Source organism: Pagrus pagrus (genome assembly GCF_965226575.1).
Source record: "Pagrus pagrus genome assembly, chromosome: 15".
In the NCBI taxonomy this organism is placed as follows: domain Eukaryota; kingdom Metazoa; phylum Chordata; class Actinopteri; order Spariformes; family Sparidae; genus Pagrus; species Pagrus pagrus.
In genome coordinates this window covers 30,574,614-30,601,058 of record NC_140199.1, presented here as the reverse complement: position 1 = coordinate 30,601,058, position 26,445 = coordinate 30,574,614, and the positions used below count along the sequence as shown (strand labels likewise).

General features: G+C 41.9%; 1 protein-coding gene across 1 annotated transcript in view; it reads right to left on the bottom strand.

Moving 5' to 3' along the window:
• The window catches only part of prkg2l (protein kinase cGMP-dependent 2, like), a 93,490-nt gene extending 67,393 nt beyond the window's left edge, over nt 1–26,097 (bottom strand). The window contains exons 1-7 of the mRNA XM_084375825.1: nt 25,966–26,097; nt 23,316–23,681; nt 17,288–17,454; nt 15,559–15,672; nt 14,216–14,321; nt 13,976–14,039; nt 13,801–13,878 (exon numbers count right to left, since the gene is read on the bottom strand). Of these exons, the coding sequence (XP_084231951.1) occupies nt 13,801–13,878; nt 13,976–14,039; nt 14,216–14,321; nt 15,559–15,672; nt 17,288–17,454; nt 23,316–23,681; nt 25,966–26,087 (1,017 nt within the window). The 5' untranslated portion in view covers nt 26,088–26,097. The remainder of the gene's footprint in view (nt 1–13,800; nt 13,879–13,975; nt 14,040–14,215; nt 14,322–15,558; nt 15,673–17,287; nt 17,455–23,315; nt 23,682–25,965) is intronic.
• Nucleotides 26,098–26,445: the final 348 nt, after the last annotated feature.

Sequence of the window (26,445 nt, the reverse complement as noted above, 5' to 3'; positions counted from 1 at the left end):
AGTTGTCACTGTAGCTATTGATAATAACAATAAAAACTCTTAAACAAAAGTTTTCGTCTTTTTTGTCTTTATTTCACAAGTTGTAACAATCTTTAAACATTTGTAAAGGACACACGGTGTGGTGAAAAGATTGACATCTTTGTTGCTTCACACATCTTTGATATTTTTTCACAAAAGCAGTTACAGTCTCGTCATTTTTTAATTTGTCCTCTTGATACAACGCTAAAACATTTTCAAAACTTTGCCCACAGGCTCTATGGTATAAATAATAAACACAATGTTGACCGCAGGCAGAGGACAACGTATGCTGCAACTGTCTGTTGTGATATAAAATAGCGCTGCAATGGTCTTTTAAAAACTGTAAAATGTGTTTAGGGTAGTGAGAAAAATGAGGAGGAAAATCCAAAAGAGTCAAAAAAAGTTGCTGTTCCATCTTCCTCCAGGGTGAGAGCCAGCCAGTCCTCCCCCGGCTCATGCGCCGGGTGTGTGTTAACAATGAGGTAGGCGGGGGTTTTAAAAGATGACGTCAGCAGCGGTAGCTGGTCCGAGGCCCACACTCCGCTGAAAGCATCTCCAACTAATTGAGTTATTAGACTCTCCAGCTGATGGCTGTTCATGTTCTTCTTTTTTAGTAATAATCCACCATTATCTGCCTTTTAGAGTTGATCTCCAATATAGACTTGTAGCATGTGTACACAATCAGAGTAGTGGTGTGAGGTAAAGGCACTCTGAATCTCATCTCCAGTCTTAAATTCCCGTTGGAAACGGGGGATAGGGCATCAGCATCTTCGACAGCATTGAGATTAAAAACAAACAAAGAGTATCCTTGTTCAAACTCTCTCCTGTTGATGCTCAGAGGCAAATCCTTCAAGTGTCTTCCTGTAGCTGTAAACATGTTGTAAAACTCTGACAGATACACCGTTGTTAAATTGAGGCTGAAAAGCTTTAACCGGCACCTGTCTTCCATCCTGACACAAGGCCAGGTATTCAACATCGTTATGAATAAAATTGAAAGGAGACAGATTCCTGCTGGGCGTAAAAGCTTTGTGGTTCACCATGCCTATCACCACATACTTTGTCATAGTACCCAGAAAGAGGTTGCATATCCTAGAGTCAGCGGAATGGAGTAGGTTTTCACGTTCACACGTGACAGAGGGTAGAGAGCGTTGCCCTTCATCAAGGCCGCTGCGTGACCTAAGCGCACGGAAGGGGAAATGGTAACTTTTTTCATAAACAGAGCAGCCCCCAACACTTTAAAACGATAGGTGGTGTTGGCAGCTCCCATGAGGCAGAAGGCAACGGACGCTCTGGTCAGCTTAATTCTCAAGTCCACAGAGTTCAAAAGAAGCCTCTCGCTGAATAATATATCGGCGTGGAGAGGTCCCAGCAGGTGGAGCTCACTGGACTCTGCTGTAAAAATGGATCTCTGATTTAGACCAGTGTTGGGACCGTTGATGGTCACCACAGAGTCCATTGAGCCGGCGGTGTCTTTGTAAAATAACCCGGAGCTAAACTCTGTTTGTAGACTAGCTTCTGAAAAGTTGAGCAGGATCTCAATCATAGCCCTGTAAGGATGAGTAGCGCTGGACTGTGATATAAGTCTGTCCCCCAGAATAATATCGCATTGGCTGAAGATTGTATTCAGAGGATAATTGATTAAACCTACAACATCGACTGCTAGGTCTGTCCCATCGGCGTTGGTAATTTGCACCCTGAGGTGGAGCAAGGTGTCATTTAAATCCAGATATTTTTCACCGTCCCCGGGTATAAAAAACTCTATGGGGCCTGTATCTGTAATGGCTGATCGAGGCATGACCTCTGTGTAGAGTTTCTCATCGATAGACAACTGCGTCATGGGGGCTGAAAATAAATCCAGCTCAGCCATGACAGACAAAAATTTGAGAAATATATCTCCAGAGTCTAGGTTTTTGCCAGCGGAGGACCTCCTTCCCTTAACACGGCTTCTCCCTACTGATTTCTTTTTTGCACCTCTACACACCTCCTTGCTAAAACACAGTCCCCCGGGTGCCTCTTCCTGGGCCTTCTGGCTAATATCATAACACCTCCGGAGCCTTCTTGAGAATCTCCGGGGCCCTCTTGCCCGCCGGATATTCTGCTCATGGCGTGGGAGACGGCCTGTGAGGCTATGTTTTTAGCCGCTTCTTAATCAGAGGCGATACAAAACGAAATAGCTTTGAAAATACAGAACCTATCCGTCTCCTGTACATTACGGAGGCCCCGTAAAAACTGGGGAGGGCTCCTCCTACCTGATTTTCATAATAACTCACAAAACGGTGAGGGTCGATGGTCTGATGCATAATTTTTGTCACTGAGAAGAAACAGGTCTAAAATGTAATTTTACAACCGTCTTGCCAAAGGTAAACTCGATCGGTTGATTTTGATCCGTTTTAATCTCAACGGAAATATTTTCAACGTGGTTTTTGGCCACAGGTAGATAGTAGGGTGGGTTAAAATGCTGGGTAATCACCTCCCCGTAGGTACCTTTCACATCGACAATTCTCAGGAGAGGATTTGTAAGCGTCACCCACCACCTGATGCCTTACTATGTCACTGTAACAAAAGAGGTGATAGAATCCTGCCTTTATATCCGCCGGGTGAGTAGCCAACCTCTCGTTGAAAATAATCCATTCCCCAGGAATTACGCCCAAAATGTATGCGATGGGGGGGAAAAAGCGCAGGTGAAATGCGCCCCCTGCCTGATATTCGTATCTCTTTTGAACGCTGCTAAAGTTCAGTTGCACATCCACTCCAGTTTTTCTTAGAAAGGCATTCATCTCGTGTGTAAATTGAACCAGGTTACTGTAATAACCTCCTTTAATCTTTTGACGTTTGACCTCGGGCTCTGAAGCATCACCCTCAAGAGGTTTTTTTCTCCATTCAAAGAATCCGGTCTCTATAGGCACGTTAAACCAGGTGTGAGGGTAGGAGATTTCCGTCAATGCTACCTGCCAGGGGCCCTCTAAATCTAAATGTTGGGCTAATTCCACCTGAAATCTGGCGGCTGTGTTATTTTTATACACGTTGAGGCTAGCGTTAGAGGGCAGGGTGATGTAAAAACCCTCCTTGAGCCGGTGATCCATGATGGAGTACTTGTAGTAACAGAGTGAAGGTTGAGGCGAGGTAGAGAAGCGGTTTTATGCATTTTTCAGATCCTTGGCCTTGACCCAGCTGTTGAACTTTTCGGGCCAATTTTTCCATCGTACCAACGCCTGCTTTTCACCTCGCACTACTCTTTTGTCTAAAATTTCATCCACTTGGTAAAACTTATCGGGAGCTACCTGTACTTTTTGCAACTCTGCTTCGTAAAAAGTCCCTTCTATAGGTTCCCTGTCAAAATCTTTGAGTTTGTAAACAGGCGGTAGATGAGGAATGCATTCAGATACGGTAAACAGCTCATCGGAAAAGCTCTGCTCGTACTTTTTATCAAACACGCCCCTCAGTTTAGATATTCTCACCAGGTCCCCCTGATTAAAATTAAGCTTAAACTTTTTAGTAGAGTTTTTATAGCCCTGACCTGCGCAGGGGTCATTTTTATACTGTTGTGCTAGCTGTTGTTATAACTTTTGACCAGTTCCTGCAACACGTCCAAGTACCTGCATGTATTTTTGGCTGTAAAATACCTCCACATTCTCGTTTTCAACGTGCGGTTAAATCTCTCCACCACCGAGGCTTTTAGATCGCTCCCTGTGGCAAAGTGATTAATGTTGTGTTTCTTCATCAAGCTCTTAGTATTTCTGTTGAAAAACTCTTTACCGGCGTCTGTCTGTAACTTTTCAGGGCTCTGACTCTCTATCAATACAGATTCAAAGGCCCTGACAACCTCAGGGGCTGATTTTCTCTTTAGCGCCCTTACGTAGGCCTTTTTTGAAAATACATAATACTATAACAGTCGAGAGGTAATTGTAACCATCATTGTGTTTCACCAGAGCCTGCATATCGCAAAGGTCTGCCTGAAATTGAACCAGAGGTCGGGGTACAAACACCCTATTACGGGGAAAATGTACTCTGGTTGGTTTATGGAGAGGATAAGTGTCCTGCTCTGAGAGGAATTCTTTGACTTTTTCAATATTTACTTTTTTACCGGTTTCATCCTGCACAGCTCTGTGTAGTCTATCTACCCCTCCAAAACTCCCCGGGTGAGAGGGGTTATAATACACTTTTTTCATTACACGTTTCTCGGACATGTTTACCCCACGCCTCTCCAAAGTTTATGAAAAAAACATCAAATATGTTTAGCATTTTTATGATTTTTATTCACATCGCAACACATAACATCACATGAATTCATTATTCAAAAACATTTAGCTAATACACATTAAAAGTAACAGCAAAACCATCTACACATTAAAAGTAAGTAAAACATCTACACAATAAAAAGAGAAAAAAAAAGTAATAAAAATAAATAAATAAATTTACACAAACTAATAAAACTAACATTGAGATTGAATGGTAGCCAGGGCTCTCCTCAGTACAGCACTATCAAAGGTGTTTCTAAGAATATTGCGTATTTTCCACAATTCTGCCAAGACGTCTGTTGGGATGTTGTTTTGTACACGCCGAGTTACTACATCTACAAACAAAGCATACAGTGTAAATAGATGTCCCAAGTGTGTGGCATTCGTCTCTCTGATGATTTCATTAAATGTTGGCGAAAGTATACACTCGTCAACTAGCATCAAGGTGTTGTCTACAATTGTTTCCCAAGGTGTCTACACAGAGTGAGATCGAGCCAACTCCAACATCTTTTCCATTTGAACAACCTCAGTGTCTCTGAACAGAGAGCAATTTGTTTTGTTTTTGATAACTTGATTCAAAACAGAGAATAAACGTTCAACAATCATGTGTTCTTCTACACAGGCCAACATTCTTTGAGGAAAATTCCTCATGTTTTTTTTTAACTTGTTTTCAGCAAAATAAAAAATCGGTGCTAGAAACACACAATCAACATGTCATCCTCCTCCTCCTCCTCCTCCTCCTCTGGTTCTTTGCCCTCCCACATCTCAAGGGCCTTGTTTTAACATGTCATGTCTAGCTTCGCTGTCGCCTACCAGTGTGTCAAGTATCGTTTTTATTTTCTCACGAATGTGAGTAGCAAATTTCAAATCATACAGAAAGGCCTCTATGACCCCGTAGATCCTGGTGTGGGAGATAATAAGGAACCGTTTCTCAAGAGCTCTTGAGATGGCAGGAACAAGTGTAACCTTCCAGAGTCTTTTGTTCACTTGTTCAAAATGTGACATGTAGAAGTAGTCGGGCTCTTCCTCCAAACACGAGTGCTGGCTCTGGCTAGGATGATTCACCACACAACCGTTGCATATCTCTTGTCGATACAGCCCCAGAACGTGGTCCAACACATACAGCACCACGGATTTCACCGTGCTCTTGAGAAGGGCTGACAGCATCCCGTCAGTCATGTCCTCTTTTCCATTCGAGTCCTTTGAGTCTTCCTCTTCCACACCCGAGTCCTCTGAGTCATCCTCTTCCCCATCCCAGTTCTCCGAGTCGTCCACTCGTTGCTCAGGAGATGGTGGGGGTGTTGGTTGGGGTGTTGGTGGTGCCGGTGTTTGCGCACAAGGTGGAAGCGGTTGGTGGTAGAGGTGGTGGCGATGGCTGAGAGTCGGGCAAAGGCTCAGGTTCGTCCTTTTCCTGGATAGTTGAAGAACAAGAATGGTACGGAAGGTCAGGAGCTGACAAAGCTTGAAACAATTTTCTGCGGCACTTTGGAAACGGAGTACTAACCCTCCTCTGCGGTGAAGTTGCACGCGAAGGATTAAGCGGCAGGGTGGTTGGTCTTGCCGGTCTTTGCGCCGGTGGCTGCATTGAATCAGGGGTGGAAGGAGGCGGTGTACGAGGTGGTGAAGGAGGAGGAGACGGCAGCGGATTTTCCTGAGGGGTCATCTTGAAGCAGTTTTCAAATTTGCAAATTCCCTTGTCTTTTAAACACTTGAGATGATGATGATGAGGAGGAGGGGGACTCTTGATTGGCTGTTGTAGAGATGAAGGGGAGTGTCTACAAAACCCTTTTTACCCACACGATGCCTCTACAGGCCTGGCTGGTGACAAACAATAGTCTAATATTCTCCGCATTTTCCTCCATCATTTTCAGCCATTTCCCGAGAGGAATGCATAATGCTGTCTGAAATACACCACATTCGCTGCTGAAATACTCCAGGACAAATTCCTCCGTGATCTTCTCTGCTTCCGTGTACTTCTGATGGCTAGCTCTAAAGTACCATCTGCCGGAGGTTGCACTTTTGGTCTCCCACACCATGCTGGATACAATTCTTTTCCCAGCTCTTTTTCTTTCGTCGGAACCCGACTCTCCATTTTGATGGGCTTCTGGTTTTAAAGCACTTGACCCCAACACGTTCAAGACAGACCAATCTGTGGAGGTGAGGTTGGCCCTGAGCCCCGAAGGGCTATAACTCTCCCCTTTTCGAAGCTAATAAAAACACGCTTTGTTCCCGCTGTAGCTGAATGCGTAACCCCACGAACCACCATCTTGCAGCGGCCATTCTTTATGGAGAGCCCCTGGCGGAGGTATCTGAATGCGACATAGATGTGATACACGCTTCTTTGGAGCTTTCCATTGTTCCCGAAAGCATGTCACCGGAATTCAGAAAGCACCGTGCTCAGAGCACTGCGTTTTGTAAGATCCATTTTCCAATGCTCTGTTGGTGTAGAATCTTCGCTACTAGCATCAGCCGGTGTTCTTTTTTTTACTTCTTCTTCTACCCCTTCCACGGGTGTTTTTGCCTGTCTTTTTAACATTCTCAAGTAGTAGAAATTTGATTAATATATTTCTCATTGGACGAGGGAGAGATGACGTGGGCAGCGCATCATTGGAAGAGGGAGAGATGATGTGGGCAGCACCTCATTGGCTGACAGGGAGGCAGGACATAACTCTAACCCTGCATTCTCATTGGTTGACAGGGAGGCGGGACTTAGAGATAATCCTGCATTCTCATTGGTCGAGAGGGGGCGGGGCTTAGAGAGAATCCTGCAACCTCATTGGTCGAACAAGAACAATAGAGAACAATAGACCTGTCACTTTGACAAGAAGTGCATTATATACCTCTCTCATGTACAACATAGTCATCTATATTCATATTTCAAATGTTTCTATTTCTTTTAATAAATGTAACATTGTCGAAATTGAACAATCTTTGGTATGAATTTTATTAAAAATGTTGAACTGAACATTAGGGCAAACAAAAGGATTCATTGCCTTAGTATTAAATAAAAAAAATATAATAGACCATTTTAAATTAAATAGGACAATACCAGACAAAGACATAAAACAAAAAACAATGTTATATCACATTGTAATTTCTTTTTACTGGAAAGCTATCCCGTTATATACCATCAAAACTTGTGATATGATATTTTGGGCATATGGCCTAGCCCTGCTGAACATCAGTCGATAGCAATTCTGTGAATTACACAATAACATCTTTTGTATAATAAAAATGGATAAGTAAAAATAAATAAAAGCTATTTAGCTAGTTTTCCTTCAAAGTCAGTAATCCAAGTTGAGATGCCTGATATTGTAATAGAGGACACTGAGCTCATCTGCATTCTCTCCAGAAAGGCAGCTTCTCTGCTTGTCATACAGGAAAGAACACTCGCTCACTTGGGACGGTGGAGGGTGGCGGACAGTGATATTTCCTGGCCAGTGCAGCAAGTCTTTGAAGTCTCTCCTCATTTCTCTTCCACCACTCCAAAGGCTGGGTACTCGTCTCAACCACTGGCTCTCTCAGGTAACACCTCAGCTCAGTTTTCAAAGTGGGACTGGGCTTGTTCAACTGTGTGGTGAGCTGTTCCAAGAAGTTTAGAATACAGACTGTCCACAGGAGTTGGAGGGGGATCGTTCTGGATTCTCTGTCTTTTAGCTCGATCCTCCACTTCACCAGCATCTTCCACTGTTTTTTCCATGTCATGTGCGGCTTCTTCTTTCAGCGAGGCCTTGGTCTTGTAACAGGGATCAAGGACAGTTGACAACACCAACACATTGTGTCCTCTGCCTTGAAGAATCGCCTTGTCAGGCTGTCAAGCATGGTCTTCCTCAAAGTTTTGATGCCAGGTGAAGATTGACCTTCCTGTTGCAGCATCAGTTTCAGAACCGATAGACTGGGGATCACACATGAGATGGAGGACTCTGAGTGGCTCATTTCCAGTGTCAATTCCTCAAGTGGTTGCAGTGTCTCTCAGGTTTGACACGATATCCCACTGTGCAGCAGATATGCAGCTGACATAGCCATGCTCACTGGCATACACATTCAATGCATACCGCTGCTCATACGTCCTCTGTAGCATGTGGAGTGTTGAGTTTCAACAAGTCTGAATGGCTTGGATGATCCTGTGAGTTGGGAGGCCAAGCTCCTCTTGAATTGCTCTCAGTCTTTGTTTGGCCAGCACGGAGTGGCCAAAATGACCTGCACAGCTCTTCAGTGTGGCAATAATGTCAATACGATATCCCACTGTGCAGCAGATATGCAGCTGACATGGCCATGCTCACTGGCATACACATTCAATGCATACAGTTGCTCATACATCCTCTGTAGCATGTGGAGTCTTGAGTTTCAGCGAGTCTGAATGGCTTGGATGATGCGGTGAGTTGGGAGGCCAAGCTCCTCTTGAATTGCTCTCAGTCTTTGTTTGGCCAGCACGGAGTGGCCAAAATGACCTGCACAGCTCTTCAGTGTGGCAATAATGTCAAGCACAGCTCTCTGACTGGAAAGGCCATTGTTGATTACAATCTTTAGTGTGTGAGCAGTACAGCTTGAGTCTGGAAGTTCAGTCAGTCTCATGCCTTTTACCATGTTGGCGCTTCCATCCCTTAAGACTATGACTGGATCCCATACAGCACACTACATAAAAGAGACATTTTTGGAAATGCTGGACTATAAATCAACACAGACCGTGTGGTTCTTGTCTTGACATTGAAAGCTCTGGTCTACGATCTGAGAAAGGTTTGAAAAAAGCACCCCCCCCCACACACACACCCCTCCCCTTTGTGCTCCTTAACCCCTCCCCTCCGAGCTCGCGTCGCTCTGCCCTCGGAGCCTCCCGCGACACACCCCCTCCCGCAACAAGAGCAACAAGCCAGCCGGCAGAAACCATATACAGCCCAGCTTTGAATGCGGACTAACGATGTCAGATTCACAGGTAAAGTTATTACAATGCACGTTGAAACTCACGTAAATCTTGTAAGTCATTACAATGTCCACAGCTAAGCTCCACAGCCAAGCTTGCATAACTTCATTAGCATGTTACAGCTACATTACGTTACAGCTAGGTAATAAGTTACTATTTATCAACAGCTAAGTTAGCCACTTCTAAAAGTTATTGAGGGCCAAGAGACTAACAGATGCTGCCGTCAGCTTTAATCACAACGATCGCTTTCACATTGTGGCTGAAAAATAAACCTTCATGAGCCTCGGAGCAGCTGTGTGTGTCCTAGCTGTTGTCTTAGCAGCACCAGACCGCGACACGAACGTGCCCGTAAACCGTAATCTCTTGGTTATGACAGATAAGACACACAAATACACACATCGTAACGCCTATATGATAATCCATCATATTGATTTAGCAAAGGCTTTGTTGAAAACAAACGGACAAGACCGGGAGGAGGGTTAGCTAAACAGTTGAGTAGTGTTAATGTTAGTGTTAACTGCTAATAACACGGAAACAAACTAACGTCAGCTTTCACAGTCATAAGCCAGCATCGGCATGAAAGTTATCTGTGTCACAACATCCACAATAGAGACGAAAGGTTACCTGTTCAACAGAAACTCCGCTGTATGAGCATCGGGTCCATATCCACGGAGCTTTCGTCACCGTTCAAATGATGACCCGATGTTTATTCGGGTTTAAGCTCTCTTTGTTTCACATCTCCGGTTTGTGTCTTTTCAGTGACAGACTTTCTTTCTTTGACTCTTTGTCGGTAGGGCAAGCAGAGGCAAACGTCTCGTCCGCTTGTAGTTTCAAATGCGGAAGTGTGTCGGGATCAGACGTGAGCAGTAGCAGGAGAGTGAGCGAGGGGATTGGATCAGAAAATTGATCCAATAGGATCATATAATTGGTTTTTTTTCCTATTGGTTTTTTGCAGGCACTAGAGAGAATGGATTTATTTGGTTCCTTTTACTCTTCACATTGTGTAGGTCGTACTATTGGGCCATAACCACCATCTAAATGATGTTAATAATAATGATAAATCTTTCAAATCGTAGACCATAGCTTTAACAAGACCTGCTGTTTGTTCCAGTCCTTCTGGATAAAATGTGTTGTGTCAGTGATTCAGTAGCTCCTGTCAGTTGTGAAGGCCATGTGTGGTGCCTCTTCTGGTGTGATCAGTCTTCAGCTTTGTCACAACCTCAGTGTATGTTTCATCAAGCATTTTTGTGCAGTAGAATTTCTCATCCTTAAGATTGTAATGTGGCTCAGCAAGTCTCATAAGCAGCTGAAAACCAACATCTGAGACAACTGAATGACTGTAGCTATCATCTCTACAACTGCTTGTCCATCTGCTTGGTTCTTGGGTCTGAAGCTGTCCATTTTACCTGTTGTTCAGATAGTTGAGGGACTGTAACCTGGGTTTGAGACTTTTTTTCAAGGCCTCAGAATGGGCCTCTGGATGTCAGTGCTTAAGGTGAGTCCACAAATTGGAGGTATTTTTTGTTTTCTGCTGTTGATGATCCCATAACTTTATCGCACACTCTACATTGTGCTTTTCCTGGGGTTGTTTCAACAAAATAGTCACATACAGGCATTTTGGTTCCTCCATCTATAATGTGAGAAACAAGAAATTATCAATTAATTCAATTAACTATAGTTTGAAGTTTAAGTTTTATGTATTCAATATCTATAAAAATCTACATTAATGATTTAAGTTGCACTATATGGGTACTGATACAGAAGATTAAACTCATCTTTCTCTCTTTCCCTCTCTCCTCCTAGTCCCTCCCACCCTCTCGATGATAAATTAACAGTGAACTCAGGCTTTGTAATGTTAGTAAAATAGAGTAACTTTAGAGATGTGCAGGAGACGGTCTTTAATTTGAGTTGAAAAGCTAGCAGTAGCTGTCTGTTTGATATCAAGACAGGCTCTGGAAACATGATTTAGTGGATTACATTGCTGGAATCTGTTCTATTTTCAATGGACGATGAGCTGTTCTGTGGCTGAACTAGCCATGATTACTAGGCCTACTTGTGATGTGCATCCCGTTATATTGTTAAATGCCTCTGACAAACCATTAATGTTCGTGCATATTCCTGGTGTAGTAATAAGTGTGCAATTTCATGAATGGATGGATAGTTACGTGGCTGAATTATTTGGAAGCGAGAACGCCACATTGGTAAGTAAAGTGTGTACTGTAACGTTATCAGAATGGTTTCTTTTCCTGCCTGCCTGGCTGCCTTCAGTGCCCTGTCCCAATTGTGGACAAGGTGATGTTATTGTGTTATATAATCTAGATTAGATAACTTGTGGGGAGAATAAACTGAAAATGGGTCCGATAAGAGAGTTGACTTGAATGCCACACTTGTCAGCCTCCGGTAAAATCAGCTGTTCCAACATTTAACGTTACCCCGGGACCGTAAAGATTTAACATCAGATGACCGTTGGCTCATAGTTGTGCTTGCATTTAACGTTAACTCTACAGCTGCTAACAAAACAGAGACAACGTGCTTTCGGCAGAGTAACATTGGCAGTTAATCAGTCTTCAGTCTAATGCATAATAATTCCATTCGTACTACAACCAAGATAAAGTTAATTAATGTATGAATAAAGCTGTCTTATATAATGTTAACTTATATTTAAATATAAATTATGTCGGTACATGATGACATTACCTTGACTTGGTGTATCCTCCATGCAAATTGGTGACATACTCCCCTGTGTGGTCAGTGGGGGCTGCGCAGCCATCAGCAACTATTGGAGCCAAATTCAGCCGATCACAATAGCTTATAAAAGGTCCTGTCAGCCTCTAATACATACAGTAACTTGAACGATCAATTGAGGTGATTATAGAAAGTTGTGTGAATCAAATGTTCTTTGTAGCATGGCCTCTTAACTCCTTCTGAGTGGTTCTGAGTGACAACAGCTGGTGACTTTTCTGGGCCCATTTTAATAAGGCTTGTTTGATACAGCCATTAGACTCAGCCAGGTCCCAAGATCAACTGTACAAACAACTGTTTGTAAGTATAAAGTGCATGGCACAGTTGTGTCACTGCCGTGATCAGAAAAAACAAACTATCACCTACTGCTGAGAGAAAACTGGTCAGGATGGTCAAGAGTCAACCAAAAAACACCAAAAAGCAAGTCTGCAATGAATTAGAAGCTGCTGGAAGACAGCAGTCCACAGTCAGGTGTGTTTTACATCAACATGAACTGAGAGGCTGCCGTGGAAGAAAGAAGCCCTTGATTCAGACGCACTTTAAAGCTGGACTGAAGTTTGCTACTGATCACATGGACAAAGAAAAAAACCTTGAACAACAAGAATTGAGTTGTTTGGCCACAATGAGCAGCAATATGTTTGAAGGCAAGAAGGTGAGGCCTTTAACCCCAAGAACATCATACCTACTGTCAAGCATGGTGTTGGTAGTATTATGCTGTGGGGCTGTTCTGTTCTGCTGCTCTAAAGAAAGTAAATGGAATAATGAAGAAGGAGGATTATCTCCAAATTCTTCAGGAAAACCTAAAATCATCTGCAGAAGATTGGCTCTTGGGTGCAGTTGGGTGTTCCAACTGGACAATGATCCCAAACACACATCAGAAGTGGTAAAGGAATGGCTGAATCAGGTCTTCACAAAGTCCTGATGATCCCCATCAAGAACATGTGGACTGTGCTGAAGAAACAAGTCAGTGCCGGGAAGCTGACACATTTAGTTGAACTTCACTAATTCTGTCAAGAGGAGTAGTTAAAAATTCAGCCAAAGGATGACCAGAAGCTTGTGGATCAAAAGTGCTTAACTGTTTGGCATATTTCCCACCAGACATTTGCTGGACAATTTCATGTGATACCTGTAAAAAAAACTGGCATATACTCGCTAACATAAACCTAGCCTTCAACATATGCAATAACGGAATAAAGTTACCCTTTTGTGGACCATATCAAGTGACGATATAAGTAGTACATTAGGCAAGTTAGAGGATGTAAAAATTGGATATTATTTGCTTCAGTAACTAGCGGAGTAGGGAACAGGAGGTGGGTGCAGGCAGGCGGAGAGTAAAGGCACGTTGAGTCGGTGTGTGTATGTGTGTGCGCTAAACTAGACTAAAAACATTTGCAAGAATAGGTTTGCAAATAGGTTCTGAAGGAAGGGGGCTCTAACATGCACGTGCAGCCAGACAGGCTCCAAAACAAAAAAAACAGAAGCTTGATAACACCACACAGAGAGGGATTGTGAGGTCACTCTCTGCTCTGGCAGCTGTACTCTGCTATATCTTCACAGAGTAAAGAGTTGTTTCCTGACATCTAGTGAGGCTGAATGTTGTATATTGGACCTTTTTAAATCTGGTAACAAAAAGGTTATGGGTTGAAATTGTGGACTTAAATTGGAACAATGTTTGGGCCGTGGCTGATATCATTCTCAAGTCCATGGGATCACAGGTACAGACAGAAATGCAGATTGAGAAAGTCCTAGAGGTTTATACGATCCTCTCGAGACTCCAACCCCCTTGGTTCAGCCTCCCACCAATTATTTGCCTTGAATTAAGAAAATCTTAAGGCTTTAAGTGGGCTTAAATTACCTATTTGTCCAGATCATATATCTCACCTCTCCTTTTGCAATGATAAAGAAAGTGTTCCCTTCTTCACCCTCTCGAATAATATGCTCCCCTTTTTCAAAATGGTCCTGAAAAGACAGAGGGTCAGTCATTCTCTTGTCCGCTTAGATATAGTCAGAAATAGTTACTGTACAGAACTATATAAAATGCATAAAGATTACTCACCACTTCAAGACAATCAACAATCTTGGCAAGTTTTTCCTCAGGCAGTCCTCGCAGCAGAGACACACTTATAAAGAACAAGTACACATATTCATCACAGATGTTTAAATGATAATATACTGTGAGAAAGAAAATATTTTTTTAAAGAAGGCAATAAGACGGAATTTACTGCCAAACTTGGGAAAAGCCTCCTCTGTTTGTGGATGAGAGAGGACACACAGAGCCTGTCAGTAGTGTTTGTACCTGCACAGAAAGCTGAAGTACTCCTCATGTCTGGCCTGTGTGGTCTGCATCATAATGGTCTGAAAAGTCTGGCGGTCCAGTGCCCAGATGTGAGACTGGGACACAGCTGGATGAGAGTGGAACCATTATCAATCATTACACTCATTGCCTTATCATCACTGAGTCCTTCATTGAGTCCTTCTCAATAAACTGGCTTATTCGTCATGGTGCAGAGTTACACATATTTCCCCCCACACCTCAGATTACACTGATTGAATAACAAATGCATTAAAATGAAACTTTTCTTTAGGTACTTGTTGTCTTGGATGGTAGAGCTACTGTAACATTCAACTTTGTTTTGGTAAAATATTTGTTGTTATTGCTGCTTTTGTGTCCTCTAAGAGGTGACGTTAGAGCAGTAGATCAACATTTTGAGAAATAAGCTTGTTTGTTTACAACAGTGAGAAAAAAAGAGTATTGAGTATGGATGGAGAAGTGTCAGTGTATTTCTGGACAGAGCCATGCTAGTCGTTTTCCCCTGCTTCCAGTCTGTAGATAGTCAGTCAGTCAGTCAGTCAGTCAGTCAGTATTCCTTTATTGTCCCATAACGAGGAAATTTGTTTGCCACAGCAGCCAAAGGACAGAATATTACAAAAAAAAATCAATAACAATAGCCATAAATTAACAATATAATTATAAAGGTAAGAAATAGAATATACTTGTATATACATATAAACATGATATTGTACAAAATTAACAGCAGTGAATTTTTATTTACAATACAAATAATAAATTGGGTATTAAGAAAATTGACTAGATAGTATAGTTGTATTGCACAGTGCAGAGTGCAGAGTGAGGTCTACTGGGAGCAGTGCTGATTGTAGAGTCTGACAGGGCTCCATGCTCCATGTAATACTTAAATACTTAGACATCCAAATTTCACATTTTGCTCAGTTGCTCCAAAAGTGGCTTAACACAGTTTGTGCAAGACACTTGAAAATAATGAATAACATCAGCATTGGGACAAATTGTTAAGTCTTTAAAATGTAAACTTTCCACTCAGTGTTATTCAACCATCTTGGGTGTTACACAAAAATATCTTATCAACACAAAAAGATCAGCACACCCATGCAGTATGGATGAGTAGTTTATTTAATGAGAGGTATATTTAATAACTCCCTCTGTGAAAACAGCAGCAGAATCCATCTGCTCATGTACCAGACAGCTGGATATGGTTGTCAAACACTCACAACACGATACACACGCATCACGAAGTGTATGCTTGTATATAATCCCAAAGGCAGCACATGTTAAAAACCATGAGTGCTTTGGTCTTATTTAAATTAAGTGCTGATGTCACTCACCTTTAACAGTGGCTGTTCTCTTACAGTTGTACAGTATGGCCAATTCTCCAAACGCTGTGCCAGGACGCATCTTTCCCAGCAGCTTCCCATGCTGGATCACCTCTAACAAGCCCTCTGCAGTGAGGAAACACCACATCAAACTCATTTTATCATCTATATTTTGGGGATACATAATATGTTTTGGAAGATCTTTGTCATCGCAAGTCAAGTAAAGCTCTTGTCAAAGAAGTGGTAACTTGCCACATTTTTAGACCGCTTATGGTAAAGTGACTGCATTTATATATGTTGCTGAAGGTTCTCAGTCATCCAGGTCATGGTAATTCTAAGTGCTGTATCGTAGGCAACTGGACTTGTTTCAGTTTCTTGAAGACGTTTCACCTCTCATCCAAGAGGCTTCTTCCGTTCTAACTAACTGGAGAGGAGTTGCAGGCTTTTAAACTCTGTGTGGGAGTGTCCTTACAGAGTCGTTAAGGACACGTGTGAGCTCTGAGTTTCAGAGTCATTAGGGCCACTTGTGGGTCATTGACCCAACTGGCCTTCATTTGGGTTGCTAGGGCTAGGTGAGCCCAGGTGTGAATGGGTGTTAAGCTGTCTGGGGAGGGAACTCAGTACTGCATTGTAGGTGGATGATAAGTAATGTTAGTCCACCTCTGTTCAAAGACAGTCGTTCCAGTTTGACATAGATAGATTCTTTTACTCCTCTTTCAAACCATCTGTTTTCTCTGGACAAGATGTTTACATTGTTCATTTGTCTCCTTCAGATGTAAGGCGACAGCAGAGTCCTGACCTGAGGAGTTTGTCCTCCTATGTTGTGCCATTCGCCTGGGAGAAGTTGGTTTGTCTCTCCAATCTACAAATCTGTGCAGTCCTGGCCGCATTGAACAGCATAAACTACATTACTCTGTTTATGCCTGGGTGACACTCCCACACAGAGTTTAACAGCCTGCAACTCCCCTCCAGTTCAAATCAAATCAATTTTATTCATATAGCCCAACATCATAATCACATTGCCTCAGTGGGCTTTACAATCTGTATAGTGAACGACATTCTCTGTCCTTAGACCCTTGATTCAAGTGAGGAAAAACTTGCCATGTTGAGGGAAAAAAACCCTTTTTAACAGGGGAAAAAAAAGATGGAAGAAACCTCAGGAAGAGCCACAGATGAGGAATCCCTCTCCCAGGATGGACAGACATGCAATAGATGTCACATGTACAGAACAGAACAACAAAATCACAGTTTACAAGTTGCATTGACAGAATATCTGATACAAATTATAATATATGTAAAGGGTGTGGATCCAGGAGACGACTGAGCAGTCCTAGTTTTTGGATGTATACATAGTATGTATGGACAATAAGTGTGAAGGATCCATCATGGACTTATGGATGGAGTTCATCTGGTAGACAGTGACACTACACCTTTTTTTAACATACAGCTAAAATAAATCTGGCCCTCGTCAAAGAATACTCAGCCAGGTTTTTGGTGTAACTATTGTCATATTGGGAAAATCTCACCTATGCAAATGATTAAGACTTACTGTATGTAAATTGATAATTGTTTTGAATTTTAGAATTTCAATATCCCTCTATGACTTTTCCTAAACTTATTTTTTATACCAACTGGTGCTCTTAAATGTACAAAAACACAAAATCTCTGCCCAGTCCCTAAGCCTGTCAAATATAAAATGGGACAGAGGAATACAGTACATACAGTATTCAGCTGAGCTGACCTGCCAGTACATAGAGGTGGTTTCCAGGTTGCCCCTCTTGAATGACCAGCTGTCCCTCGCTGTAAACCTTCTCATACATACAGTCCACCATTTCCCTCATGTGCTGTGGCTCCAGTTTCTTCAGAAAGTCATTGTTCATGATGGCATCGTTGATGAGCTTCTTGGTGCTGGGATGGAAGAAAGAAGCAGAAACAAACAGTGCCATGTCAACTCAAGTTTATTTAAAGTCCAATATCACAACTTTGTAAAGCATACAGTACCGTCTGTCCTTAGACCCCAAAAGTCACTGTCTAATTGATTAGAAGTGAGATATGATGTAGTTTCTTGTTGACAACTTCAAATCCCATCGGGTCATGGCTGTTTATTTTACTGTTTCTCTTCTGTTTTGGTATTAAATGCAAAAAGAAAGAGACAGAATCAAACAACATTAAAATAAATTCACTGAAGTGATTGTTTGAGTTGGACAAATGGCTAAAAATCCAACAGTTAACTTTGTATTAAAATAACATCTGTTATTTAAGTATGTCTCACAAAGACAACATACTCCGTCCTCAGACAGACAGACGGACAGACAGACAGACAGCTGGTGCACTGTCTCAGTACCGGTATCTCAATCCAGAACCTACAAATTCCATAGACCACTATTTCACATTTTCTTTCATATATATAAATTTATACACACACGCACACACACACACACACACACACACACACATATATATATATATATATATATATACAGTTGCAATCAAAATTAAAACAGCAAGCAGTGATATGAACGGGCCCTCGACCCATGTACGTTGGGCCGTGGCACTGTCGGAGGGCGCGCGGACAGATGTATGCTCGCCCGTTGCCTGTTGAAAGGTTCCTACCTAAATGGGATACATGTCACACAAAATGCAACAGTGAAATTTTCAGTGACTTCCTGTGTCCAGTTGGTGGCGCTATGGATATGACGCAGTATTGATGCATAGTCATATTCAGGGCGAAACCCTTCCACAAAATTAATTCCTGTCTAAATCGATGAGACCTATGAGTCCTGCAAATTTCGTGAATATCAGAGAAAGTGGTTGTTCACATGACCCGGCATTAGGGGGCACTATAGATATGACACAGAATTGATGCATAGACGTTTTCCGGGGCGAACCCCTTTACATGTGTCAGCAGTTTTGTGTAGATGGGAAATTGGTTGTTGAAGTTATAAGGACTTCCTGCTTATGGCGAGGGATCAGAATTGACTGCACTGCTACGCCCACCAGGTATAACGGAGGTGAAAGCTTTTGATAACTTCATGTTCAAGGTCTGAGGATGATCCTGAGTGAATGTGAAGTCTGTGGTGTTAAATCTGTAGGACAAGTTCATTAAAGTACGAGGCAGGAAATCTGTGAAAACGGTGGCGAAATCTGAGGGCAGTTGTGGCATCAAATGAAAGTAGTCATGAGTGTGAACCTACGTGTCAAATTTGGTGAGTCTGCAAACATCCTAAAGTACTCTAAACAGTACGCCATTCAAGATGGCCGAAATTTCATGATGATCAAAAATGATCTGCGCACAAATTTTCCTACGTTAGGTGGCACTATGGAGTCCCCTAGCCACACCCACCCCCAATCATGGGAGATTATCAAATTTTTCACCAGATGTGACGTACGTTCCAAGTTTGGTGAATTTTGGGGTAATTTCAGGCCGCTAAATATGCTATCTTTAACGGGGATAAAGAATAATTAAAACTGCAAACAGTGAGCCGCCATTGGAGGCAGCACACCCAGATGTGTGCTCGCTCGTTGCCTGTGGAAATTTCCTACCTAAATGGGATACGTGTGACCCAAAACACAAAAGTGCCATATAGGGGACAAATTGTGTCCAACACACACCATACTTGGAAATGGCTCTTACAATGGCCAAGCATTGAAATTGACCAGACTGTCAAGCCCACCAAGAATAACCCCACAGCATGACATTTTCTCCCAGGATTTCCTGATACTTGATTGAATCCATCTTGCCCTCACCACGCTGCAGGTTTCCAGTGCCAGAGGAAGCGAAGCAGCCCCAGAGCATCACTGAGCCAACGCCATGCTTCACTGTAGGCAGGGTGTTCTTTTCAGCGTATGCTTCATTCTTCCTCCTCTAGACATACCGCTGATCCATAGGCCCGAAAAGTTCCAGTTTTGTTTCATCGCTCCACAGAACAGAATCCCAAAACCTCTTTGGCTTATTTATATAGTTTTGAGCAAATTGGAACAGACTTTTCTTGTGCTTTTGGGTCAGTAGTGGTGTACGTCTTGGAGTTCGGGCATTGAGCCCTTCAGCTTTTAGTATGTGCCTTACTGTGGAAACTGAAACCTAATTTTCTGCTGCCACCAAGTCTTACTGTAGGTCTTATGCAGTAAGTCAAGGGTTTTTGACCACCTGCCTCCTAAGGACTCTGGTGGCAGCCATTGATAGCTTCCTCTTTCTGCCATGTCCAGGTGGTGTAGCCACTGTTCCTTTAACTTTAAACTTGCGAACTATGCTTCCAACTGTATCTCCAGGAACATTGAGTGCCTTTGCTATCTTTTTGTATCCTTTTCCTTGTTTGTGCAAGGCAATGATCTCTTCTCTGAATGTTTTGGACAATTCTCTTGACTTAGCCATATTTCCAACATGCAATGAAACGTCACTGTCAACAGTCCAGGTATTTGAGGTGTTCTATCTCAAGCACACCTGATGCAACTAATGAAGCCCTGATTGCTTGCATCAGGTGTGCTTGAGACCACATCTGATTTGCAAATGTGTGATCTTATGAGGAATTCTGGGGGTTGAATATTTTTGAGACTGCAGTAGTGATTGCAACTGTATATGTATACATATGTATATGTATGTATATGTATATGTGTGTGTGTGTGTACATATATATATATATATATATATATATATACACACCACTACTGTACAGTAGTTTTGGCTGAAGGTTACGATTGTATTGACTTTGATATTGATTTTAATGATATCTATGTACTCAATTGTACTTACCATGATACTAAACTTAGTTATTCCCATCTAATTCATTTTTTTACTCACGTCACTCACACTCAATTCATTCAAGTATATTTAAAAGATTTGTGTAAAAGTGTAAAAATGTTTCGTGAAAAAAAATTAGTACATGTTAGTTTTTAGAGTTAATGTGTTTATTTTTGTTTATCATGTGAAGTAGTTACAATCCAGACTCCAAAAAAGGTCGGGACACTGTGTGAAACAGAATGTAATCATTTGTGAATGCTGTTTGACACCAAACATCAACAGTGCAAGGACAATCTATTTAATGGTTTGCCTCGTCAACTTCATTTATCAACTTTATTTGATGCCCAAATGTGATAATTTCAGTACTACGTATATGCATTATGTCATGTTGTGATCAGAAATGGTTGCCAGACCAATCGGTCTTGCTAATTCTGGTCCTGGGTTCAAACCACTGCATTACTGTCTGCAGTTGAAATGTATTCAGCAGATTTCCCTGAGCATGTGTTTGTGTGCCTCCCTGATTACCACATCACACAGATGATGTGCGAGTGCATTCAGTAAAAAGGAGAGTGCTGAATGGGTCTGAGAGTAGTGGGCAAGGCACGCAGCATAGGTTGTGTAATTGAAGCCCATAATGACCCACACCCTGTATTTAGATCGCATGGCCTTTTGTTTCTCTCCATTTCTTTCTATTATCCTGTCATGCTAATACAGCCTTTCAGATAGGGGGGATGTTACAAAAGCTAAAGAGAGCTGTCTCGTTTCCTGCCAATGAAATTCTGTTTAGGCCTATCATAGCTGACTGTTAAAATGACAACAATTTAAATTTTTGAGCAATTTAAAGTACTTCTTGTACTTCTGTTAGACATTTTCTGTAGGCCAAGCCAGTATTGTTCAGTCCTGTTCCTGTCTTGCATGTTTTAGGTGTTTCCCTGCTCCAATGCACCTGATTCAAATGAATGGATCACTATCAGGCTTCTGCAGAGCATTATGATGATCAGATCATTTGAATGACCTGTGATGGAGCAGGTAAACATACAGGGCAGAAGGAAGGGTCATTATATCACTGTGTCTTGCTTTGATGTGAGACTGTGGTGACGGCTGTATTGAGATCTATGGGAGATGATGGAGAAGCACAGTAAAACCCAACTTATCTATGATGTATGACTTTGATGAAGAAACCCCTCCAGAAAATAAGAGAACACACTTCAGAGAGTAGGTTAACCCATGAGGTTTTTTTTCCAAAAGATTGACAGGTCTAATAATATTGTCGCTGATGAATCTGCAGTTACACTGTGAACAGGAGCCTTTCCCAAACAAAGTTGAGGAACAAACAATGTATTGGTAAAAAAAATCAGCAGTTGACTGAAGTCAGTCTGAAGAGTGGTCTTTCATTTCTGAAGGCGTTTTCTGATTAGAAGTCATACGACATACATATGTTAGCTTTTAGTGTGTTCCTGCGCCATCTCCCATAGACGTCAACTAAGCAAGATTCGGTGACATGTGTTTCTTTTTTAGGTTCCCCAGGAACAGGATTGAAAAACAATGTTCGAAGCACTTTGATTCGTGGGTCTGCAAAGAAACTTACAGGTGCCTGAGTATAATCCTGCTTAAAGCTGATTGGCTACTGTGAGACACAACAGATGCTCAAGTTGAATTGCAAATGAAGTGTGAGCATCTCCAGTGCTTTATGTTTGAATTTAATCAGCACTGTTAGCTCCTGGTTGCCTTTGTGCTCCTTTTTGGTTTTTATTCTCACTGAATGTGAGGTAAGGATATTCACCACTCCATGTAAACACAAATGCACCTCAACAACTGTCAAATTACCTCCTGTTTTAATTTCAGCTGACACCTATCCATACTTTTCATTCTGTCATTTTGTTTCATCCAGTCTGATCCTGTGTTTCTGTTTGTTTCTATCTGTTTCAGAGGGCAGGTATTTTGTCTAATATCAGCCCAGTCTCAGGCCAAAGTGTAAAATAGACTTGTTGATCCACTGGGGGGCAGCTTGTGAGGGTGACAGTTTGGCACAAAAGTACATGCTTGTATGAAGTTGCAGTACCAGCAGGGGGCATAATGACAGAAACAATGGTAAAATGAAAGACAGAAAGTTTGCAAGAGGCTGTCAGGGATGGTCAGGTTGTTTAGTCGTACGTCTTTAAGCCAGGTGACCAGGCTTTGAGTTACATCAGTCACATTCATGGTGACTGTTTTCAAGGAACTACTTATTTTCAGTGAACCCAACGAGACAGTGACATGGTGGACTTGTGGATCTGTGATACCAGGTTTCTTTTCATACACTGACCAAATCAGTATCAAGTGATATACCTGTGCACCAGACATCATTTGCAGACACAATGAAATTGGCAGCAGCAGTTTAGCCACTAACACTTTATAATTTATGGTGTAATCTGTAAATATCACCAGAGTAACAATTAAAACATTTTATTTTCACATCTTACTCTGTGAATTGAGGAATTATTTCAGCCAAAACAGAGGTGATGGTGGAAAGACAAACCAAGACTGTTTTGGTGAGTTTTGTTTCGTTAAAGTCAAGTTTGAATGAAGTGTGTTTTGACTTTATTGTGTTAATGTATTAAACTAAAAGCTAAGAGCTTGTGAAATGTAGCAAACTAGCCATTTGCAACCTCTTACTGAAACTATAAACATCTCTTGAATTACAAAGTGGTATGAGGAGACAGGACTTCAACAAATAACATTGTTATTGTATTGTTATTGTGAAGCTGTGGGGGTGCCAAATCACACAAAATGACAATTTCTACATATTGTTGCTTTAATAACCCTTTTAACTTCTTTGATGCCAGCTCACAATTAAGACTTCTGCATTTCATTATTCTGTAATAAGTCTGATCCTTTAGTGTGTACACACCAGCAGACACTTTGAGTTTGACGTGTTCATTACTCACCATAATGAAGTGAAGATTTTGAAGCTACAGCACCTTTCAGGTCTACGAATGGTGTGTTAAGCGTTCAAAACACTGATTTTGGTTGGAGTGTCCCTTTAACTTACTGTGAGGCTTTGCCGACAGCCTTGGCGATGGAGACGTGCGCTGCTCTGAACCCTCCACAGAAGTTCTCTGAAGTGGGTTCAGCAGAGACGCCCTCTTTTGCTTTGAGCCTGCGGTGGACCTCCACAGCCACCCTGTGGAAGCGGCTGGGACCCTGGTTGATGACACTGAAGCAGCGGTGGCTGTGGTGGCTCAGGGCAGGCGGAGAGCGGCCCAGACTGTTGTTGTAGCCGATAGCATCTTGGAGCTTGTCGATCTGGGAAATCTTGGCCTCCAGTTCCCTCTGGAGATGCTGTAACCGAAGCTCCTGGGCTCGAAAGTCTTGGTCACGATGTGCCAGCTCTGCCTCTAGGTGGCTGATTCGCAATCTGAGGATCAGAATTGGTTTTAGACACTAAACACGCATAAAGTCAACCCTAGAAAGCAAGACTATCGTACACAAACTCCGTCTTCACAAGACACATGTGGAATACAGCAAGAAATGTTGAATTTGACCATGGACATGTTGGACTGATCAATAAAATAGAATAAATAAGAAGTTTAGATGGAAACATGACTCAAAATTCCTTGACCTTGTAAACAACTATTTAAAGACACACAATGTCATTTTTTTACCACTAGGAGTTATGTCAGAAGTCAGTATTTCAGAATTGGTATTCAAGACCTCCAATCTAAATGCGTCCCATTGCATCTGCTCGGGAAGACATGGATGCCCACAGCAAACGGATGTTTGTATGGAGAGTCTGTACACTTCTCAATCCACTACAGCAGCTGATTTAACAGGTTAGGGCACTTAAAAAGAGACGGGAGCAGTTGGCTACCTCCTCAAAGACTTCCATCAAGCATAAATTAAAGTGGAAGTGAAAATGGCATCGACAATGTTGTTGTGACAGTATTTTTCAGAACACAAACACCACATGAAGTAAAAAGTGATGAAAAGGTCAAAGGTAATCGTGCCGCTATACTGCTGTGATGTCATCTGCGACCTCATTGAAGGTGAAGTCAGGCTTGGTGGATCTTGCCTGAGTGATGACTGTTCCATTGGACCTATCCGTGTTGGAGGTAGTTTTTTTCCCCCCGAGTTCTGAGTACAATGGAATGCATTGAAAAACAAAAGATGTAGTTTGATGACATAATGAAGAAGCGTAGGATCATGGTAGTTGTCTTCATTGTAAAAATAAAAAAACACCACTGCTGATGAAAATCAATCTGACGTGACTCAGGCAGAAATGTTTACAGGGGTGGATGGTAGGGTAAAACAATGACAGGACTTTCACCCAGGAGGCCGCTGTTCATGTCCAGTGTGAAACCAGAAACCACCGGTGAGTTCTTTTTACTTGCTTACTGTGTACGGTTGGCATTCAGCTGCAGGAGAGAGGTTTGGAGATGGCTAATGAGAGCAGTGCCAGGTGAGTTGATTGGCACAGCCGGGGCTCATTGGCTAATTACACACTCCATCTTTATGCAGTAGCGTGCTGGATGCGCACTGAGGACAAACAGCTCCATCAGCCTGTTGGATTTTTGTTTTAACTGAATGATTGGGGAAACATTGTTTGAAAACTGTGTTGTGAGACTTACAGAGGTTCACAGTATAGAGTTATGTGTTTATTTTGAAAATGTGCATCAGCAGTCAATAAAACCACACGGTCCAAGAGAAAACTGTGATGCCTGTTGTCAGTGCTCGGGGGGGAACTCACTGCATATGTGAAAAATGTGGCTCCAGAGGAAGCTGCATATCATGTGATAATCTGCCTCCAGTGATGTCACTCAGTGGTTAAGTTGCATCGTGGGTAATGTAAAAGGAAGGCTCTGCTGTATGGATTTTTATTTGATTTAAATTGCCCATATTGAGTCCAACAGTGTTAGAGGAGTTCAGTGCAAGACCAGTGGACTGCTTTTCAAGACTGCATGTATGCAGTACCTGTAAACACAGTATAATGTGCAAAGTTGGTGGAGTTATCCTTAATGTTGAGGCCTACTTGAAATGAACCTATTGAACTTACAGAACCTTTCCACACCACTCTGAGAGAAGTGAAATGATGTGCCTTATTTCAGCAACAAAGGTTAAGAAGCTGGATATTATTCCAAATGAATTCTCTTCATTGTGAGGATGGAATTTGTTATTTGGGTCAAGTAGTAGTCACCAACGCATATCTTGCAGTGATAATTAGATCTACCAGCCCTTTAAATACAACCCTGATTCCGAAAGAGTTTGGACACTGGTTCTTCTCGGCTGCGGGCATCAAATTCATATCGAGTGCATATGAGGAAAACCAAAGTGTATTGGTTTGAACATTAAATATCTTTTTGTACTGTATTCAACTTATTGTAGATCGAAAAGGATTTTGAAATCATTGCACTCTGCTTTATCAATTAATATACATTTAAGCTTTTGGAATCAGGGTTGTACTTATACTGTATACTTTGAGCCTATACAATTCAATGAACTTTATTCAACCCCAGTAAGGGCAATTAAAGCACACACATCTCAACATGGGGTAATATAATACAATTATTTAAATGTACTACTTTTTATCATTTTAACTGAGTGCATAGCAACAACTTCCTAATAATTTAATAATAATACATATACAGAATTCACAGGTGATTCTAAGCTAATTCCATGGGATGGGTTTGAGGTTTGATTCTTACCTGAGGACTTCTGTGTCCAGGCCAGGAGGATCTGTGTGTATGGAGGCCAGGCAGCTGTTCTCCTCAGCCCGTGGGGCTTTTATCGAACCATTGCCCATGGCCAGGCATTGGCTGGCCACCATAGGAATGGCCCTCAGGTCAATCTCCCTGCAGTAACAGTCTGAGAGGAAGCTCTTTCAAAGGGCCTGGTGCTCTTTCTTCTTAAATGGTAAAGCGTTCTACAGAAATGAAAATGACAAGGATTATTCATCTAGGTGTGAGACTGGTTTCTTGACTAACGACATGTGAGTCAATTATGAAATAAAAACGATATGAATATGACAACAATGACAATATAAGAAGTCAAACACCTTGTGTCTGGCTGGCAGAATTCTGCCACAAACACTGCTGCCTTGGACCATCCTTTACACTACTTCAGCTACACTACTTCAAAAATTAGAAATGAAAATGAAATAGAGATAAAACACAAAATCAATAGTG